Here is a 22,407-nt window from a genome sequence, read left to right on the forward strand (position 1 = left end):
CAACATGGTGTTTTAAAATGAGGTAGGCCGGGCATGGTGGCTCATGTCTGTAATCCTAGCACTTTGGGAGGCCAAGGCAGATGGATCACCTGAACTCAGGAGATCGAGACCAGTCTGAGCAACATGACAAAACCCTGTCTCTGTTAAAAAATACAAAACATTAGCCGGGCGTGGTGGCGGGCCCCTGTAATCCCAGCTACTCAGGAGGATGGGGCAGGAGAATTGCTTGAGCCCAGTAGGTGAAGGGTACAATGAGCCAAGATTGCACACTGCACTCTAGCCTTGGTGACAGAGCCAGACTCTGTCTCAAAAAATAAAAATTTTTAAAAATGAGGTAAATGGCGTGAAGAAAATGATGCATGAGAGAACAAAATAAATCAGAATCCACAAACTCAGATGAGGTAGAGAAGTCAAGTAGCAACTAGAAATAAAATAAAAAGTCATTTCAGAAATAAACAGATAATTAAAAGACATAGAAGACAAAAGAGAAGAAAAAATTAAAATAAAAAGAAGAGGCCAGGCATGGTAGCTGATGCATGTAATATCAGCACTTTGGGAGGCTGAGGTGGAAGGATTGCTTGAGCCCAGGAGTTTGAGACCAGCCTGGGCAAAATAGTGAGACGTCATCTCTACTAAAAATGAAAACAATTAGCCAGGTGTGGTGGCATGTGCCTGTTGTCCCCACTACTTGGGTGGCTGAGGTGGGAGCATCACTTCAGCCCAGGAAGTCAAGGCTGCAGTGAGCCAAGACCGTGCCACTGCACTCCAGCCAGTGTGACACAGCAAGACCCCTTCTCAAAAAAAGAAAAAGAAAAAAGAGAGAGAGATAAAAATGATTAAAAAGAAAGTGATAAACACTGAAAATGGGTAAAAAGAATTATGTAAAGAAAGATATGAGAAGTTCCTAAAGAATAAAACAAAAGGACACAAAAAATAGTAAAAAGTATAACAGAAAAATTTCCTGAAGTTTAAAAAAAAATTGTGAAACTAGATATTGAAAGCTTCTACCCCATACCTGAAAATACTGACCCAATGACAAACACCAACACACAGTCTAGTGAAATCACTGGATACTAAAGAACAAGAAAAAGGAAAATCGTCGGGTGTTCAGGCAAAAACAACTAATTTTCAAGGGAAAAAAATTAGATTACCATCAGGCTTTTCAATAGCAATGCTTTATTCCAAAAGAAAAAAAATAAAGTATGTGAGCTACTCAAGAAAAATAAATGTGAACCAAAGATTTCATATCCAGAAAAGTTGACTTTAAAGTATAAAGAGCACTAACAAACTGTTATTAACGGGCAAAAACTCAGGGCATATTGTTCCCATGGCCACTTCCTGAAGAATCTAGTTGAGAATGAGCTTGATCAATTCAAATGACTAGAGAGACATGATCACAGAGAGTATTAAACATGTATAGTCACTTGTAGAACTGAGATTAGTTGAGAGCTAAAATGGAAAGAGTACTCTCTATAATGGACATATGTTTCAATAATACAGAAATAGTACAGTATTTTAAAACTAGGGGAGAAACAGGAAAAGCATATATAAATGTTTGGGAGTTTTAAAAACCTATTCTCAGTTATTACACTGGGGATGGTAGCATTAGTATTATTGAGAGCATTATGTATGTAACCTGGGATAAAATAAATGAGTGATTATAGACTAGTCTATCATCCCCTGTGTCCTTGAAAACCAGGATTCCTGCTGTGGAAGAAAGGAGACAGATGTAACACAGAACAGGTTAAACTAAAAATCACAAAATGTATCAGTGTATCACACAAAGTATCAGTGTATACTCATTTTGGCATTTTATCTCAGTCTGTCCACTGCAGAGGCCTAGAAACAATGACCAACCTAATAGCAATGAGCATACCCAGGGCCTAGACAGGGTCCTCGAAATACTGTTTTCTACTACAAGATACTAGAGCTTCTTAAAGAAATGGCTTTAAGGGTGAGGGGTAGGGGAGGGAGCAGATCTTGGCCTCACAAAAAGCAAAGCTATGAAGCCATGAAGCCATGAAGGACTACTAGGACTGAAGCACTGCTAGGACTCAGGACAGTTGCTCAAAGCTGGGGATGGGAATCGGTAATGACCGCAAATGGGCATGTGGTTTCTTTCAGGGCTGATAGATATGTTCTAAAATTAGATTGTGATGATGTAGATAAATTTTTGATACAATCCCAAAATAAGAGAGTTGTATCAATGGTCAGCTTTCTAGTTGTGAAACTGTACTATATAAAAAATATGGAATTATACACTTAGTACGGTAAAACTTATGGTATGTAAATTACATCTCAATAAAGCTGTTGGAAAAAAAGATATGCCCAAACCTTCAAAAGGGATCATGGTTTCAGTGTAAAATAAAATATGGCTTGTTTTTGTTTTGTTTTGTTTTCTCCCCAGAGACAGGGTCTCACTCTGTCACCCAGCCTGGAGTACAATGGTGCCATCACAGCTCACTGAAACCTCGAACTCCTGGGCTCAAGTGATCCTCCCACCTCAGTCTCCTAAGTAGCTAGGACTATGAACACATGCTACCATACCTGGCTAATTTTTTGTATTTTTTGTAGAGATGGGGTCTGTCTCTCTCTCTTGCCCAGGCTGGTCTTGAACTCCTGGCCTCAGGCGAACATCCTGCTTTGGCTTCCCAAAGTGCTGGGATTGTGGGCATGAGCCACCATGCCTGGCCATAAAATATATTTAAATCCATGAGTTCATGAAGACTTTTTTAAATCCAGTGATTACACAAATCTACATTTGTGGCAAAATTGTACAGAACTAAATATATACACAGACACACAAATGAATAATATAAAACTGGTGAAATCAGACAAAAACAAGTGGGTCATATGAATGCTCAATTTTCCAGCTGTGAAACCGTACTATAGTTATATAAGATGGTACCATTGGAGGAAACTGGGTGAAAGGTACACCAGATCTCTCTGTATTATTTCTTACACTGCATGAGAACATATAATTATCTTAAGAAGAAATATTTAATCAAAAAATACTCTAATTGGTCACCTCTGAAGAACAGTAGGGAACCAATTCATTATCTTAAAAGCTAGTAAAGAATCAAGCATTTATCCTATCTTTCCTGTATGACCTGCAACAATGGTTAAGAAATAGTAGATGATGGAACTATCTCTTTATGAAAGTATCTCCATTAATAAATGAAAAAGATTAGATTATCACCATCTAATATGGTGTGGCTGAGTCCCCATCCAAATCTCATCTTGAATTATAGCTCCAATAATCCCACCTGTCATGGGAGGGACTCAGTGGGAGGTAACTGAATCATGGGAGCAGGTTTTCCTGTGCTGTTGCCATGATAGTAAATAAGTCTCACGAGATCTGATGGTTTTATAAAGGGCAGTTCCCCTGCACAAACTCTCTTCCCTGCCACCACGTAAAACGTGCCTTTGTTCCTCCTTCACCTTCTGCCATGATTATGAGGCCTCTCCAGTCATGTGGAACTGTGAGTCCGTTAAACCTCTTTTTCTTTATAAATTACCCAATCTTGGGCATGTCTTTATTAGCAGCACGAGGAGAGACTAATACACCATCTTATGGCCCCCATTGGATTAATGGATTAGGCACTAAGCATCAACAGCCGCTAACATTATAAAAAGAAGAAACACCAGACATCAGGTGCTTCAGGGGAAAGAACCCACCAATTATCTGATGTCTTACTGTAGGGTTCAAACCTGAGTCTGATCACACCTGGGGATCCAGCTACCAACTTGCAGGAAATACAGAGGACAGAGAGAACAGATGAACTGCACCATGACAGGGCATTCAGCAAAATCCAGACTGCAGGAAAGTCTCCACGCTAAATGTCCTAGATTCTTCAATAGATAAATCATTGTAGGAAAAACTAGGGGGTAAGGGGAAGCGACACAATGAAAGCGAAACCTGTAGAAGAGTCTTAAAAGACACAAATTTCCTTTAAATTAGCAAGATTAAACTTTGCATGTACACCTGGGTAATAATATTATAAAGAAATGCAAAGAAGTGTCTACTTTGAGAAGCAGGGTACTGGCTACTTTAGGGACAGAGAGGGGTGATGATTAGGATGTGGCACCTGGATGGGGCTGCTGGGGTAGGCAGAAAGATTCTAATTCTGGACCTGGGTAATGCTTACAGGTACGTTCACCTTAGGATAACTCAGTAAGCTGTACATTTGTGTTGTGTGACTTTCTGTATTTGTCTTATTTTACCAAAAAAAGAAGATTTTTTTTAAAAAGGAGAATTTATCTCACTTTTATAACCTGTCATAAATAGAATGCAATACTTTAAATAATTACATGAAAATAAACAATATTATTAACTAGCTGCGGTAGCCTGAGGACACTTCCAAGGCCTCTTCTATGTTAAAAGGAGAGTAAAAGTGTAGTCAAGTGTTAAGGATATGCCAGCACTCAAACTTGAAAGATTCAGGTCTTTCTTTCTAACTTAATCAAGTCTTGAAAGACACCTAAAAGGAAAGTGCTTTCTCACTATGTGATTCAGTGAGATTGGAGGCTTGCCAATCTACCACCCAAAATCATCTCCCCTACTGCTCAAATTTACCTCATAGGCCAACTCACATCTTACTCTTCTGGAGACACTGGGTTACAAAAAAAAAAAGGTCTGGTGCAGTGAATGAAGGTAAGTCAGACCTTAAGAGGAGGATGAAAAAACAAAAACTTAGCTCTCCCTGATCATTGACACATTTATGTTACTTGTTCAGCCCTTTCTAAATAAGCTTAAAAGGTTTGCTTTTCCATTATCAGCATTTAAGCAAGTGACCAACACTACAACCCAGTGAGAGCCGCTTGTCCTCATCCTAGTTACAAGCACACACTTTACTATGTACTCAACAGGCACCTTCACAGCCTAGCAATGACCCACCTCTGTCTTCATACCTAATGTGTTTGGAGGTTCTCAAGTGACAAGAGGCCCTGTATCTGAAAATGCAAATTACAAAAATAAGCGCAAACGCCTACCCTCACCTGAACTCAGTATCTTAAAATGAGGCACGTGTCCCAAGCTGCTGGCTAATCAACACCAGCCTAAACTGACCTCAAAGCCCTTTAAAAAAAAAAAGTAGGGGGGGGGAATATCAGATTACATATTAGACTTATAAACTTGTAAGGAGCAAAGAAAGCTGTGAAATTCAAACGGAGCTCAATCACATTTTTCAAACATTTATCTAAAACACATATTAAAAAGTGGCTCAATTCACTTATATATGATCTGAAAGCAAGTCTTGTTTTACCTCACCGTTTCCCCCACATTTTTCTATATTAAAGAGAAAGCAAACATAAGCCAGAACAGTTTAGTTTTTCTTGCACTGCACTGCTGCTCACGAGAGGACAGAGTGAGGCCCACCCACAAAGATGAAGTGCAGACAGGAACTAAAAGGTAACTTGCATTAAAAAGGAAGATGAGGGCTGGATTCCTTTGTCTTCAATGCCTCTAGCTTCATCAGCCTCCCTTGAGTGGGCAGACCCCCATTTCCTTCCCTCTCTCACCATCTCCTATCCCTTCTGCATTCTCTACCCTCTTTGTTTTGTGAACCCTCAACTTCCCAGCTTACCCTCACTCCTTCCCTTGTTCTTATATTTTCAAGAGACATGAAAGCAAGCAAATACTCAAACATACACAAACCTGCTAAAATGTCTGGAACAAGAATCCCAAGTTCCACTCATCACAAAGCTGCTTGTGAAAATCTACTCCACTGTTTGTTTCCATGTCTGAGAAAAACACACCTCATCTGCATTCCCTGGATCCTCCATATGGGAGGGTACACCCCTGCATGTAAAGAACCAGTTCACCACCTCCATTTTTTATGAACATTCAGAACAAAGGGCTCCTTTCTTGAATGCTACTCTGATCCCATGAATTCAAAAATGTTTAAGGAAGCTCTATCTCCACACCAGCACCTGAGGAGATGGAGGCTTTTAGAATAGAATTTTAAAATGTTCTCATTGAGCCCTCCATTCTAGAAATGGCTATAAGTAAATGAAACTCGGAAGTGTCTGGAGCCTACTGAGCTCTACCTAGCAACACTGTGTGTTCCTTGGCACACAAGACAGAAGCTCAAGGCAGACCCAGCACTTCCTCAGATACCATCTTGTCCCATTTTCCTTAAGATAAGGTGTCCTGGTCCATGGGCCTATTATTTGGGGTCAATCCTCAGCAGGAGAATGGTTAGGTGTTACAGGGAGAGGAAGGTGACGTGTGGTTTGGATTTTTCACCCAAACCCTTTTCAATGAGCCTTAGAGAAATACAGGAGCCTGTTGAAACATTACTTACTGCCTGTTGAATATTGGTCTTCACTTGCTCACTCAACATGCCTTCAAAGACAAAGGAGTCGCCAAACTTCTCAGCCTATAAGGAAGGTAGGAAATAAAAATCCAGAAAAGGTTGTAGTAATGTGTTGCATGTGTGCCATTTTCTCTCCACACTATTAAAGTGATTCCTCTTGTCCAGTTGAACTTGAGTCTTTCTTATGACTTCCCAGAGGACTCAGAAATGACCTAAAAGTCTCTGGCTTCCTCTTAAATTAATGTCACTTACAGAGACCATTTTCATTTAAGACTCACTTAGCTGATAAGAATGCAGACTGAACAAGATTAGCTTTTGAGAACGTGACTGTTCCTGAAGGAAATACATTTCCCCAAGTATCACAGATGACTCTGGGAAATAGTACTCTGTACGTGTGGGATTACATAATCAAGCTTTGTCCTTTGTCCTGAATCTAGCTAAACGAATTAAATGGCACTGTTTGCTCATATTCTGACACATTCTAGTTCCACTAAGGGGTCAAATGTGCTTACAAATCTCAACTGGCCAATTCAAGCACCAAATGGAAATCTGTATTTTAATGATTTTATTTAACATTAGTGTCTCAATTCTTCATCCACCTGATTATTTTTGTTGCATGTAACCCTATTCTGAAAATTAGGTCGTTTGTCCCTTGGTAACCATGACTCTCCTCCTACATTTGTCAGTGTTCTTATTCATCTCCTAAAATATGTAGGCTCTTGTTTCAGCCACTGAAACACTGCTGCTCCCCAGAGCTCTGCCCTTGGCTCTCTGCAATTCTACTACACCAGTGGCTCTCAGGCTTTGTGCAGTTGAGATTATGTAATCAGCTGGTTAAAACTACATATTGCTGCGCCCCAACACCAGAGATTCTCATTCTGGGGGTCTAGGGTGAGGTCAAGGAGTCTGTGTGTGTAAATAGCACACAGCTAGTTGTTCTAATACAAGTAGTTCAAGAGATGCACTTTGAGATACACTGATCGATTCTTGTTGATGGACAACTTTCAATCTCATCAAATTAACTATAGCCAGTACTCCAAATGACTCTCAAATCTCTACCTCTAGTGCTGTCCTGTTCTTACTAGATGAAATTAACTGAGTACTGGATCCTTATATTGCAGATCTTACAAGCATCTCCAACTCCTTTTCCGGAGTGGAGGCTGCCATCTTTTCTTCACCCCTAATCTTCTTCCTGCATTCCCTTGTGACACTGCCATGACTAACTACCTAAGCCATTTATTTATTCAACAAACATGTATCAAACACCTACCATGTGCCCAGTGTGGGGCTAAATTAGGGGATATAAGGTCAATATCAGATAGCCATGGCCCCTATCCTTATTGTGCTTAAGTGTGGGAGCACAGAAAAAAATCAAGCCAAACAACGAATGGAAGAAAACAATGATAACTTTACTACACCTTGTAAGGTAGAGTGTCATGAAAAACTTTCTTGAGAAAGTGACATTTAAGCTGAGATGACTCAAGAATGAGAAGGAGCCAACCATGCACAAGGAGGATAAGCAAGAGGACTGCGAATTCCAAGCAGAGAGAAAATACGGGCCAAGTTCTTGAGGTGGGAAAGAAGGTTGAGTTTTCAAGGAATCGAAACAAAACCAGCAGGGCTAGAACATAGTATACAAGAGGAGCATGATATAAAGTAAAGCTGGAGAGATGGGAAAAGAGTGCCATTAAAAAAACAGAGCATTTTGTCCAAGGCAGTTCTTGGTCCTTTTTGAGCTCCTTGGCAGTATGGTGAAGCTTAAGAACTCCCTTCTCAGAATAAAATGTTTAAATGCATAAAATAAAATCAATAAAAAAAAATAAAATAAAGTAAATAGTATTATGAAGAAAAGTCATTATATCAAAATATTAATAAACAAACCAGTGCTATAGTATTAAATATGATCTTCATTAATATATTAAATAAGATCTAGTGGCAGGTCTCATAATTATCATATTTCAAAGTGGGGATGAATGCAAACAATATTTCAAGATCTCCGCAACAACAAAAATATGATTAAAAATGTCTGTGATTTCTACTGGTAACAAAGTTAGAGGTACTGCTACTACTGCTGTGGTTTGTTGTTTGCATCATAATTGAAGAAAATACTACATTTTGGCTCGAGGGTAGTAAATAACCAGATATATTAGGTTGCTGCAAAAGTAATCGCGGTCTTTGCCATTAAAAGTAATGACAAAAACCGTAATTACTTTTGTACCAACTTATAACTTTTCCCTATCCATGTTTTTAGATGCCCCAAATTCTGCTTATTCTATCTAATCTTCATGGAGAACCCTGGTTCTTTAGAAGTCTTCTAACTTAAGTAAACTATTGAGGAACCTGAGCTGAGAGTATCTCTGTGAAACCAAAAGGAAAAGGACTTCTGCTTATTATGAATGTGTACAAAAATGGGGTTTTTTTGTTTTTTTTGTTTTTTTTTTTTGAGACAGAGTCTCGCTCTTCTTCCTGGAGTGCAGTGGCCCGATCTCGGCTCACTGCAACCTCCGCCTCCCGGGTTCCCGCCATTCTCCTGCCTCAGCCTCCCAAGTAGCTGGGACTACGGGTGCCCGCCACCACGCCCGGCTAATTTTTTGTACTTTTAGTAGAGACGGGGTTTCACCGTGTTAGCCAGGATGGTCTCGATTGCCTGACCTCATGATCCACCCACCTCAGCCTCCCAACGTGCTGGGATTACAGGCGTGAGCCACTGCGCCCAGCCCAAAAAAGGTTTCTAACCACTTTATATATTTGAGAAAATTCCAAAGAAATGTGACAATGCAAAACCAAATCTGAAAGTTGTTTTACTTTAAACATTCACTCTCAAATTATTCATTTAATAATAATTTACAAAAAGACATTTGGGGTCTTAAAAAAAAAGAATGGGACCCCACGAACTGAAGACAAGAGTAAAGGTTTTTTGTGAGAGAAAACTGGAAAGCATATAAAATAAGTATATTTCAGAAACTGACATAAACATTCATAGACTAGAAAGCTTTCCTCTTCCTATTCCCATTTAGGAAAACATCCACTTTCAGAACCTTGCTTTGTGATTCAGTGACCACCAGATGATGTCTGGAACTGCCATAGCACAGCATGTGTGAGTTGTCAAGGTGTTGGAATAAAGTCACGAAAATGAAAAGCTGCACTTCTGCATTTATCACTTAAAAAATATGAAATGCTTCTGGAAAAAAACAAACTGCAATTTACTGAGAAGAAAAGTGGTCTTACTTTACACGCCATCTGTTATCTCAAAAAGCCTTAGTGGACAGTGGTATTCTCTGACACATTAAGCATTAACACAATATAGCATAATAGTTATAGCACATGTTCTGAGGTCAAACTGGCCAGGCTGGAATCCCAGCTCTACCACCAACTAGCTGTGTAATGTGGGGCAAATAACTTTTCTTATCCTCAGTATGCCACCTGAAAAATAACCTGCCTCATGGGGTTGCTGTGAGAAATTAAGATGAAATATATACAATAAAATGCTTCACACAGTTCTACCACAGAATGCAGTAAAAATGGTCAGTCAATCTTAGCTGCTATTAAAGCATTCTTAAAAGTTCTGGAAAAGAACAAGTTCTCCCTCCTTTCCCCAATCCCATTACCTCTGTCAAATAGCCAGTTGAGTTCACAAACTTCTCAAATTCAGTATTACTGACTTCATAGGCATCCATGTAAAAGGCATCAATAGTAACTCTCCTCGCAGGTGCTTCCCCATCCTGCTTTATCTGAGGATCATCTGTGCCCATTGTAAATACTCCTGCAGGGATGGGGACCATCTACAATGAAAGGTGAAACACAGGAAGTCATGCATCACGGCCAAGGTGTACCTGTGTAGGGGTAAAGTTCCTAGCACCCAGGAAGCACGCAAGTTTGTAAATCTTCACCACAGTAATAACTGTAAAATTCGGAAAAATCTCTCTATACCCCAAAGAAGGTGAATCACGAGTCTCAAAAAGAAGTGAAAATTCTTTAAGAAGGTAATCTCCTTAATCAAACCACTACTTGATACAAATCCGTACCTGCACTGGAAACAGGTCTGGAATAACAGTCACCAAGCCGCTAACGGCTAGAATGCAGAGGTAGGGAGAATATCACACTTTTCTTTTTTTTTTTTTTTTGAGACAGGTTCTCATTCTTTTGCCCAGGCTGGGGTGCAGTGGCATGATCAGGGCTCACTACAGCATTGACTTCCCAGACTCAAGCGATTCCCCCACCTCAGTCTCTCAAACAGCTGGAGTACAGACATGTGTCACCATGACCAACTTTTTTTTTTTTTTTTTTTTGAGACGGAGTCTTGCTCTGTCGCCCCAGGCTGGAGTACAGTGGCACAATCACGGCTCACTGCAACCTCCACCTCCCGGGTCCAAGTGATTCTCCTGCCTCAGCCTCCTGAGTAGCTGGGATTACAGGCGCCCACCACCATGCCCGGCTAATTTTTGTATTTTTAGCAGAGACAGGTTTTCACCAAGTTGGCCAGGCTGGTCTTGAACTCCTGACCTCAGGTGATCCACCCGCCTCGGCTTCCCAAAGTGCTAGGATTACAGGCGTGAGCCACTGCGCCCGGCCTAGCTGATTTTTTTTTTAAGTGATGAGGTCTCACTACGTTGCCAAGGTTGGTCTGCAACTCCTGCGCTCAAGTGATCCTCCCACCTCGGCCTTCCAAACTGCTGGGATTATGAGCCATCGTGCCCAGCCCCACTTTTTTCTTTATACATTTTTTATTCGCATATGCTTTTGTTTCTTTTGAATTATTTTTAAAAGCACATGTAAAAATGCAATCTATAATATCTTTAAATAATCACTGCATGAATTTTGGCCTGCAACAATCATGAAAAAGGCTTACCTCACTAAAATAGAAAGTTTTAAAGTTGACTAAGGGGCTGTTTGTATAATTCCTTATAAAACCCTAATTGCAATTACTTTGTTCCTATCTACCTTCCCACATGAACTCTAAACTCCAAGAAGACAGCAACTGGGGCTGCCTTATTCACAGCTCTATTCCCAACACTGAGCACAGGATCTGAGGATGACACTGAAAATTTTCAGTTACAAAATGCAGGTCCATGCTCAACATCATGAGTCATTAGGGAAATGCAAATCAAAACTATGATGAGGTTCCACTTCATGATCACTAGCATGGCTATAACAAAAAAGACACAATAACAAGTGCTGATGAGGATGTGAAGAAATTGGAACCCTCATATATTGCTGGTAGGAATGTAAAATAGTTCAGCTGCTTTGGAAAACAGTCTGGCAGTTTCTCAAAAAGCTAAACAAAGAGTTATATGACCCTGCAGTTCTCCTAGGTATATACCCAAGAGAAATAAAAACATATGTCCATGTAAAAACTTGTACAAAAACATTCATAGCAGCATTATTCATAATAGCCAAAAAGCAGAAACAATCCAAATGTATATCAGCTGATGAATAAGTAAACAAAATTTGGTATATCTATAAAATGGAATAATATTCAGACATAAATAAGTATTGGTTCATGCTACAACATGCGTGAACCTTGAAAATACTATATTAAGTGAAAGAATCCAATCACAAAGGGCCACATATTGTATGAATCTATTCATATGAAATGTCCAGAATAGGCCAATCCAAAGAGACACAAACTAGATTAGTGGTTGCCAGAGGCTAGGGGGAGGCAGGAATGGGGAATGATTGCTAATGGGCATAGAGTTTCTTCTTGAGATGATGAAGTATTCTGGAATTAGGCAGTGATAGTTGTAACACCTCATAACTATATTAAAAACCACTGAATTGTACATGTTAAAAGAGTGTATTGCATGCTATATGAATTCTATCTCAACTTTTTTCAAAAACCACAGGCCTTCAACCATACCATCTGTCAGAAATACACTCTTTACAGACACAATGTCTTATTTTCAAATCATTTGAGTGAATCAATTAATAGACTCCTCAGCAGCTTAGGAATTGTCAAGTTCCTCATCTATAAACAAGGGTTCAATATCACAGAATAAAACGGATCATAAGAAACTACTTATAAACAATTATATATCTACAAATTTGATAACCTTGAAAAAAATGAATAAATTCCTAGAAACATACAGCCTACCCAGACTGAATAAAAAAAAAGTAGAAAATCTGAACAGACTGATAACAATAAGGAAACTGAATAAATAATTTTAAAAATTGGCCAGGTGCAGTGGCTCACACCTGTAATCCTAGCACTTTGGGAGGCCGAGGGAGGTGGATCACCTGAGGTCAAGAATTTCAGGCCAGCCTGGCCAACACGGTGAAACCCCGTCTCTACTAAAAATACAAAAAATTAGCCAGGTGTTGTGGCACGCGCCTGTAATACCAGCCACTTGGGAGGCTGAGGCAGGAGAATCACTGGAACCCAGGAGGTGGAGGTTGCAGTGAGCTGAGATTGCGCCACTGTACTCCAGCCTGGGCGACACAGCAAGACTCCGTTTCAAATAATAATAATAATAATAATTTTCCATCAAGAAAAGCCCAGAACCAGATGGCTTCATGGCAGAATTCTAATTTAAAGAAGAACTAATACCAATCCTTCTCAAATTCTTCCAAAAAATTGAAGAAGAGGAAACGCTTCCAAACTCATTTTATGATACCAGCATTACACTGACACCAAAGCCAGAAAAGAATACTACTAGAAGAAAAAAAAATACAGGCCAATATCCCTAATGAACATAGATGCAAACATTCTAACAAAATACTAGCAAAGTGAATTCAACAGCACATTAAAGGGATCATATACCAAAATTAAGTGGGGTTTATCCCTAGGATCAAAGGATGATTCAACATATGCAAACCTACAAATGTGATATCCCATGTTAGCAGAATGAAGGACAAAACCAAATGTTCACCTCAATATATGCAAAGGCATTGATAAAATTCAACATCTTTTCATGAGAAAAACTCTTGACAAGTTAGGCATTGAAGGAATGTACGTTAACATGAGTTATATATGAAAAGCCCACAGATAACATTATACTCAATGGGGAAAAATGGAAAGCTTTGCCTGTTAGATTCAGAACAAGCCAAGGATGCATACTCTTGCCACTTCTATTCCATGTAATACCAGACATACTAGACAGAGCAATTAGGCAAGAGAAAGAAAGAAACAGCATCCAAGCTGGAAACAAAGACGTTATGTTGTCCCTGACTGTAGATGCCATGTTTTTCTTTGTTTTTTTTTTTTTTTTTTGAGACGGAGTCTTACTCTGTTGCCCAGGCTGGAGTGCAGTGGCACGATCTCGGCTCACTGCAAACTCTGCCTCCCAGGCTCATGCCATTCTCCTGTCTCAGCCTCCTGAGTAGCTGGGAGTACAGGCACCCGCCACCACACCAGGCTAATATATATATATATGTATATATGTATATATATATATACACACACACACACATATATATATATATACGTATATATATACACGTATATATATATATATACGTGTATATATATACGTATATATATATACGTGTGTGTATATATATATATATATATTTTTTTTTTTTTTTTAGTAGAGACGGGGTTTCACCATGTTAGCCAGGATGGTCTCAATCTCCTGACCTCAGGTGATCCACCCACCCCAGCCTCCCAAAGTGCTGGGATTACAGGCATGAGCTACCACACCCAGCCAGCATTTCTTTATACTAATGACAAACTATCTGAAAAAGATATTAAGAAATTAATCCCAGGCCAGGATTCAATGTAATTTCTATCAAATGTAATTCCTATCAAATGTAATTCCTATCAAAATTCTAATGTCATTTTTCAAGGAAATAGAAAAAAAAAATCCTAAAATTTGTACAGAACCACAAAAGACCCCAAAGAGCAAAAGCAATTTTGAGCAAAAAGAACAAAGGTGGAGTACCACACTATCTGACTTCAAAATATACTACAAACCTAATCAAATGGCATGGTACTGGCATAAAAGCTAACACAAAAACCAATGGAACAGGACAGAGAGTCCAGAAATAAACTCATGCATTTACCATCATCTGATTTTCAACAAAGGCACCAAGAACACATAATGGAGAAAGGACAATCTTTCAATAAACGGTATTAGGAAAACTGAATATCCACATGTAGAAGAATGAAATTAGACCCTTATCTCACAGCATATACAAAAATCAACTCAAACTGTATTAAAGACTTAAATGTACGGTCTGAAACTGTAAAACTACTAGAAGAAAACATTGGGAAAAGAAGCTCCATGACACAGGCCTGGCAAAGATTTCTTGGACTTGACCCCAAAAGCATAGGCAACAAAAGCAAAAATAAACAAATAGGATTGTATCAAACCAAAAGGCTTCTGTATGGCAAAGGAAACAACAGAGTGAAGAGATATCCCAGAATGAGTGAAAATCTTTGCAAACCATGCATCTTATATGGGGTTAATATTCAAAATATATAAGGAATTCAAATCAATAGCAAGAAAACAAAGAACTCAATTTAAAAATGGGCAAAGAACCCGAATAGACATTGCTCAAAAGACATACAAATGGCCAACAGATATAAGAAAAAATGCTCTTCACAACTAATCACCAGGAAAATGCAAATTAAAACCACAATGGGCTATCTCCTCACACCTGTTAGAATAGCTATCATCAAAAAGATGAAAGATAACGAGTGTTGGAGAAGGTGTAGAGAAAAAGGAACTCTACTGCAGTTGGTGAGAAGGTAAATTAATACAGTGATTATGGAAAACAATATGGAGGTTCCTCAGAAATCTGCAAACAGAATTACCATATGATCCAGCTATCCCACTTCTGGGTATATGGCCAAAGGAAATAAAACCAGTATGCTGAAAAAATATCTACACTCCCAAATTCATGGCAGCATTATTCACAATAGCTAAGATACAGAAGCAACCTAGATGTCCCTTATCATATAAATGGATAAAGAAAATGTTTATATATACATATATATATATATATATATATATGTCAGAATACTTTTTAGCCTTAAAAAGAAAACTCAGCCAGGTGCGGAGGCTCACGCCTGTAATCCCAGCACTTTGGGAGGCCGAGGCAAGGGGATCATGAGGTCAGGAGATCAAGACCATCCTGGCTAACACGGTGAAACCCCGTCTCCACTAAAAATACAAAAAATTAGCCAGGCGTTGGTGGTGGGCGCCTGTAGTCCCAGCTACTCGGGAGGCTGAGGCAGGAGAATGGCGGGAACCCGGGAGGCGGAGCTTGCAGCGAGCCCAGATGGAGCCACTGCACTCCAGCCTGGGCGACAGAGCCAGATTCCGTCTCAAAAGAAAAAAAAAGAAGAAAACTCTGTCATTTATGACAGCACGGATGAACCTAGTGGACAGTATACTATGCGAAATGAGCCAAGCACAAAATGACAAATGCCTTGATGATCTCACTCATATGTGAAATCTAAAAAAGTTGAACTAATTGAAGTAGAATGGTGGTTATCAGAGGCTGGGGGAGAGGGGAAGGTGGGGAAAGGAAAGATGCTGATCAGACGGTACAAAATTTCAGTTAGAAGAAATTAGCTTTAGTGATGTATTGCACAGAGTGGTGACTATAATAAGTAATGCATTATATATTTCGCAATTATTAAAAATAGATTTTAAATGTTTCCACCACACAAAAAATATAAGTATGTGAGCTGATGGATTTGTTAATTAGCTTGATTTACTCATTCCACAATGTAAAAATATATCAAAACATCACGTCGTACCCCACAAATTATTATAAAATTATTTGTCAATTAAAAATAAAATTTAAAAAAACAAGGGCTCAAATTAGAAAGGGGAAAAAAAGAAGTCAAGGAGAGATGACTAGTTGGAAAAAAAGAGAGTCACTTAGCAATAAGGGCAGAAGCATTAGAAAAATAACATCACAAGAAACAGAAATTAGGAATCCACAATCATTGATTCTACTTTCTATTTCTACTGGCTTTCCTTGCTGGTGGCTGCTTTGATTCTATGCGTGTACTTCCCAATAAAAATGGTGCTGTTTTCATTTATGATAAATTAGTAATAAATGTGTTTTTATTTGTCTAATGTATTACTACTATACCAAGAAATCAACCTTGACTACTCACATCCCCTACTCCCAATATTACACAGGCCACCTAGTCTCACTAGATCTCCTAAATATGTCTCTCTCTAATCTCTCCCTCTTTTCTATCCCCAGATAACTGCAGAACCCTTGTAATTGGTGTTCCTGTCTTCAGTCTCCTTTCACATCCCCACCTGCTTCCAAGTCATCTATCTCCCATTCAATAATTCATTCAACAAATATTTAAGCCCCTACTACTCCTTCTGAAAATGTTAGTCTACTGTACCCAACGCAATTTTCCAACTGAAAAGGGCTGGAAACAATCTAAATGTCCATCAATAGCAGGCTCATTTTAAGTCAATTGTGGGCCTTCAATAAAATGGAAAATTAAGCAGCCATAGGAAAGAAAAAAGAAGAGGGGGATATAAAGGGATGCTTTTGATATATTGATATGGAAAGATCTCACCATGATGAGCTACAAGAACAAAGCAAGGTGCACAAATGCTAAGTATGGCATGCTGTCATTAGCGTGAAAGTAGGTTGAGGGATACAGGTTCACTATCTTTGTATTTACTTATATTTGCAGAACATAGCTCTGAGGAAATATGTAAGAAATGCATGCAGTGGTTGTCTGAGGGGAAGGTTACTGGGTAAATGAGAAATTGTTCACTATATACTCCTCTATATGTTTTTAAATTTTTAAACCACGTAAATATACTACCTGTTTTAAAAAATAAAGTGTCAATCTGACCATACTACTTTCCTACTTAAAACTGTCAGGAATTCCTATCGCCTTTCAGAATAACATATATAAACATCAGAGCTCATCTCTCACACTCTCTCTTGCCCTGTGTTTCACCCGCATTTCCATAAACCACTTTGTCTCTTTGTAAATATTGTCATGGTTCAAGGATCACCTCCTCCAGGAGGCCTTTCCTGCCTGCATATCCCTCTAGCTCATGTGCCCTCACACACAGTGTGTGTGTGTGTGTGTATATATACATATATATATATATTTTTTTTTTTTAAGAGATGGAGTCCCACTCTGTCACCCCACGCTGGAGTGCAGAGGCGTGATCACAGCTCACAGCACCCTTGATCGTCTGGTCTCAAGCAACTCTCCCACCTCAGCCTCTACGCAGCTGGCACTACAGGTGAACACCAACACACCCTGCTAATTTTTTTTTTTAGTAGACACGAGGTCTTGTTATGTTGCCCAGGCTAGTCTCCAACTTCTGAGTTCAAGTGATACTCCTGCTTCAGCCTCCCAAAGTGCTGGGCTTACAGGCATGAGCCACCGCATCCCACCCAAAGTATCTTAATTCTGTGTTTTCATCTTCCCTAGAACCTAGGCTCTTTGAGGACCAGAAATGAATCTTTTATTTCTATATCCCCAGTGCCTAGCATGGTGCATGGTCCACAGCAGACACAAAAATCTTTACCAATTGAATGAGGTCATGACTGTAATGAGGAATTTATCATTTGAATTATGCATAATTATAAAAATGCTATTTAATTTATAACAGTTCTAGACATGCATAACATGTCAACATCACAGTGAAACCTGTCTAACAGATGCAGGTCAAGGACTGAACTAGGTTGTCCATTATTCTCACTATACTCTAAGTGCTGGGACACAAGATAACCCAGTCCTAAAAGGAGAAATCAACATTTTAAGCAGCTCTACAAAGAAGTAGAAAAATTGAAGACATCAGACAAAAGTTTCAAGAGCAGTCTTAAAATGATTAAGAGGCTCTAATAAGAGATTTCATAAAAGACTTAAAGAAAAAGCTTTCCTGTTAGGAGAACAGTTGCTCATCCCTCAGCTCAAAGGACCACAGGAAGCTGTGCCCATTGTACCTAATGAACTTTTACAATTATCTAACTTTTCTCATCTTCTTCTCCCTCAAGGTGAGTACCAACAATGCTAATGCAATCATGACTTCCATGTGAACTTCCGGCCGAGTTTTTTTTTTTCCTTCTTTCATTAACCATCAGAGATAGCCAGTGCTGAATAAGCCAAGTTTCCATTCTGGAGACTATAGATAAAAATAGCCTGGATCACTCTGAGTGGATCATAATTTCTCACTTATACTAATGAAATAAAGTTTTCTGTCCTACAAATGTCAAATGTCATTCAAGTGAAAACCAGAGAACCAAGTGTCTCACTCTGTAGGATCCAAAGCCACATAAAAAGGACCATTTTAGTCAACTCTTCACTGAAGGTTCAAATTCAAACAATCCATATCTCCTCCAATCTGAAGGTGAGATAACCCCTTCCCTGCCACACCACAGTTTCTGCCACTGCCACTCAAGCCACAAGCATAAGTGAAGTAAAGAATGACTCTATTATTCATTGGAATAACGGAACCATGTGTGGGCTACACACTTAGGCCATGTGCAGTGGGCACTGCTATTTTGGTCCATCCGGCACCCAATCCCTCTACTTCTTGTAAAATACTGAAGTTCCTTTCCAAAACCATTTCTTAAGCTTTCTAAGTGGCCCAGGGGTACTGGATGACTCTATCCTACTTCCCACCCCCCGCCAAGCCTGGCCAACCATAGCATTCTTTTGACTACGGAGATGTAATTAGGGATAGGCCCAAGTCCCAATCAAAGTTCATCTTTGAACTTTTGCTGGAGCTACCAGGAAAGAACTTTTTCTCTTCTAGTTATCTTATCAGTAGGAGAAGGGACATTACCTGACAATGGAGCCGACTATGCAGAAGAGCCAAGAGATAGCCAAAGAGAAAGGCCTTGGAGATGCTGCCTGAGGCCCTGTATCCAGGTGTGTCTGGGGCCATATTTACTCTTGAACTTCCCAACTAGGGGAGCTATAAATGTCCCTTCCAGTTTTTTCCTGCTCAAGCCAGTCTTGTCTTTTTTTCACTTGCTACAAGATTGTACAAGATTTTTGTCTTGTACACAAAAATAGAATCAGCTCATACATAACTTTTTTGTGTAACTTCTCCTTTTCCTTCTTTCCTCTCCTCAACCTTAACATTAAAAGCTAAAGGCTCTTGTTCTGAGTCCCCTCTAATAAAAAATAAAATAAAATAAGCTAAAGGTTCATGAGAAAGCTGGGTGAATAAGAGAAGCATGCTCTCTGGATCTGTCCACAAACTCCTGCCTTATCTATCTATACAGGGCTTATTTATCTATACCATTCTGTCACCCTCCTGCCTCTACAGACAGACACTAATCATAGATGAAATGACATTCAAAGTTTCTTGCAGTTCTGAGCTATATGATTCCTTTAAGCCTCAGTTGCCTCATCTGTAAAGTGGGAGATGATCTCTCTCACAGGATTCTTAGGATGAATACAGCAAAAGAATACTTTACAAATGTTTCTTGAAAAAGTATGTGACCTTCTCTATTCCCAAGGCAGTTTCTCAATATTGTATCCACCAAAAAAGGAAACACAGGTCATTCAAGAAATTATTACAGAATGCCTAAAATGTATAAGGCACGTGGGGGATATAGAGATTAAAACATCTAAAAATGCTTCCAATGTAGAATATCAGACAACTACAAAACTAGCACTACATTAGGGCTGGGCGCGGTGGCTCACGCCTGTAATCCCAGCACTTTGGGAGGCAGAGGCAGGTGGATCACGAAGTCAAAAGATCGAGACCATCCTGGCCAACGTGGTAAAACCCCGTCTCTACTAAAAATACAAAAATTGGCCAGGTGTGGTGGCGGGTGCCTGTAGTCCCAGCTACTTGGGAGGCTGAGGCAGGAGAATCACTTGAACCCAGGAGGCAGAGGTTGCAATAAGCCGAGATTGCGCCACTGCACTCCAGCCTGGGTGACAGAGCGAGACTCCGTCTCAAAAACAAAACAAAACAAAAAAACACTAGCAACATATTGAAGAAAATATACAAGTTGTCATCAAACAACAACAAAATAAGCTATGGGAACTGAGAGGATAGAAAAACTACTTCTTTGTAGGAGGTGGAAAGGTTTCATGGAAGAGACGGCATTCGATTGTGCCTCGTTGCCCAGGGAAGCATTACCAGTCAGAAACCTCCTCAGACAGGAAATCAAGACTGACTTTATCCATATGTACAGACATGCCACCTACAATCTTAGCATCCCATGATCCTAAATGCCTTTCAAATAACTCTTCTAAAAGATAAAAGCAGACTAAAACATTTTGCTTCCTTGTTACAAAATCATAAGCCATGCAGAAAACTATTAGGATAATTTTCTCAATGAGAATCGTATTTTTATAACCAGAGGGAATACACATTAAATTTTTAAATGTCTATATTGTTTCCCAGACAATTCTAATTGCCATAACTTTCTAGTGAAACTGAAAATTTCTTGAGGGCAAAGCCCAGTGTTATTTCTCTGTGTCCCTCACCTTGCCACACACACTCATTGTATGAACATACAAAAACAAAAAAAGACTCATCTAAAAAGTGTTACATTAAAAAGTGTGAACATGTCACTCCCAGATCTTAAATCACTTATGTTTCCCAGCACACACCATGCATTTCCACAATGTGCCATGTGTTGATACTATTCTCCTTCTTGGAATGTCCTTGAATCTGGAATTCCATTCCCAGCTCCTAAAAATATTTCCTCCAAGGCCTAGCTCAAATGTGGCCTTTTTTTTTTGAGGCACTACTCGACTTGTCCATGAAGAATGAATTCTTTCTTCCTCTCCAGGTACTCTGGACATATTCCTCCTATAGTATTCTCACTATAGAAAAATGATACTTACGTGTGTGTCTGTGTGTGTTTGTGTGTGTGTGTGTGTGAGAGAGAGAGAGAGAGAAACACCTACCAGAGTGTAAATGCCATGTGGGTAGTGTATGGGTCTTTTTCTGTATGCCCAGCACATAGGATGAATCTTACATAACAAGTGTTATATAGTAATGTGCCAAATAAACATTTGTTTAATTAAACCAAATAAACAGAAAACAAAGAGGGGAAAAACAGGCAGAAACACCACTATGATCATTTACTTCTCCTGAAATATTGGAGTTCCTGAATTTAGAATAAATGGTAAAGTGTCAGAATTAGACCAAAGTCATCTGCACATGAACTAAAACATTTGAAACCAAGGAAAATAGAGATTAAGAACAGCCTCCTATGACATCACTGTCTTGATAACAAGACTGCTTCAGTTTCAGTCATTAAGTTCAGCCCTTGAAGGCTTGAAGGTATATTCTCATCAACCACTAATTTGTTAATAAATTGAGATGCCCCTAAGCATTGTAGAAAGCAGACTATAAGAACTGGCCAAAGATGGCCCATATAGTATCCAGTCAAGACACAAAACCACTCTATAGGGATGAAAAATGTACATCTTGTAAATGTAATCCAAAAGATTCTAACATCCACATCCCATTCTGGAACCCAGAGGAAAATAGAATGTTTAAAAATGAAAAATGTTCAATGCTTGCCAGAGGAATCTAGATAAAATTTTGAGACAGACCAATGTATATATGCAAATGAGATGGCTGCCCTATTAAACAATAGATAAACAGATGTAAGGATTTCTCCTTAGAAAGAGGGACAGACCGGCCTGGCGCGGTGGCTCACGTTTGTAATCCCAGCACGCTGGGAGGCCAAGGCAAGCGGATCACAAGGTCAGGAGATTGAGACCATCCAGGCCAACATGGTGAAACCCCATCTCTATTAAAAATACAAAAATTAGCTGGTTATGGTGGCGTGTGCCTGTAATCCCAGCTACTTGGGAGGCTGAGGCAGGAAGGAGAATCGTTCGAACCCAGGAGGTGGAGATTGCAGTGAGCGGAGATCACGCCACTGCACTCCAGCCTGGTGACAGAGCGAGACTCCGTCTAAAAAAAAAAAAGAAAAGAAAAAAGAAAGAGAGATTGATTATCAATTACCAGGCAAGTTAGAGAGGAATTAATATCAAGTATGGCCAATACACACTAAAACAGTAATCAGGAGTCTTCAACACACAAAAAATAAACAGTACTCCAGGACACGCTCTAAGGGGTAACAGGAAAAAAATTAAAGGCCAAAAAGTATACAGGACGGAAAAACAATGAGAAGCCCAGGTATCAACCTCCTACACTGTACACCT

The 22,407-nt window shown here is 39.4% G+C and overlaps 1 protein-coding gene across 17 annotated transcripts in view; it reads right to left on the bottom strand.

The window, feature by feature from the left end:
* Nucleotides 1–22,407, bottom strand: part of SUMF1 (sulfatase modifying factor 1) — a 636,667-nt gene that overhangs the window by 612,610 nt on the left and 1,650 nt on the right. For 13 of the 17 annotated variants that reach the window (XR_010155071.1, XR_010155072.1, XM_016940330.3 and 10 more), the window contains exons 2-3: nucleotides 9,926–10,099; nucleotides 6,306–6,380 (exon numbers count right to left, since the gene is read on the bottom strand). Coding sequence is in view for 15 of the 17 variants with exons in the window: in XM_016940330.3 (XP_016795819.1) it covers nucleotides 6,306–6,380; nucleotides 9,926–10,099 (249 nt within the window). In the remaining 2 variants the exon portion in view is untranslated. The remainder of the gene's footprint in view (nucleotides 1–6,305; nucleotides 6,381–9,925; nucleotides 10,100–22,407) is intronic. The other 4 variants (XM_016940328.4, XM_063805298.1, XM_063805297.1 and 1 more) reach the window with 1 other exon arrangement.

Source organism: Pan troglodytes, chromosome 2 (genome assembly GCF_028858775.2).
Source record: "Pan troglodytes isolate AG18354 chromosome 2, NHGRI_mPanTro3-v2.0_pri, whole genome shotgun sequence".
Classification (NCBI taxonomy): Eukaryota; Metazoa; Chordata; class Mammalia; order Primates; family Hominidae; genus Pan; species Pan troglodytes.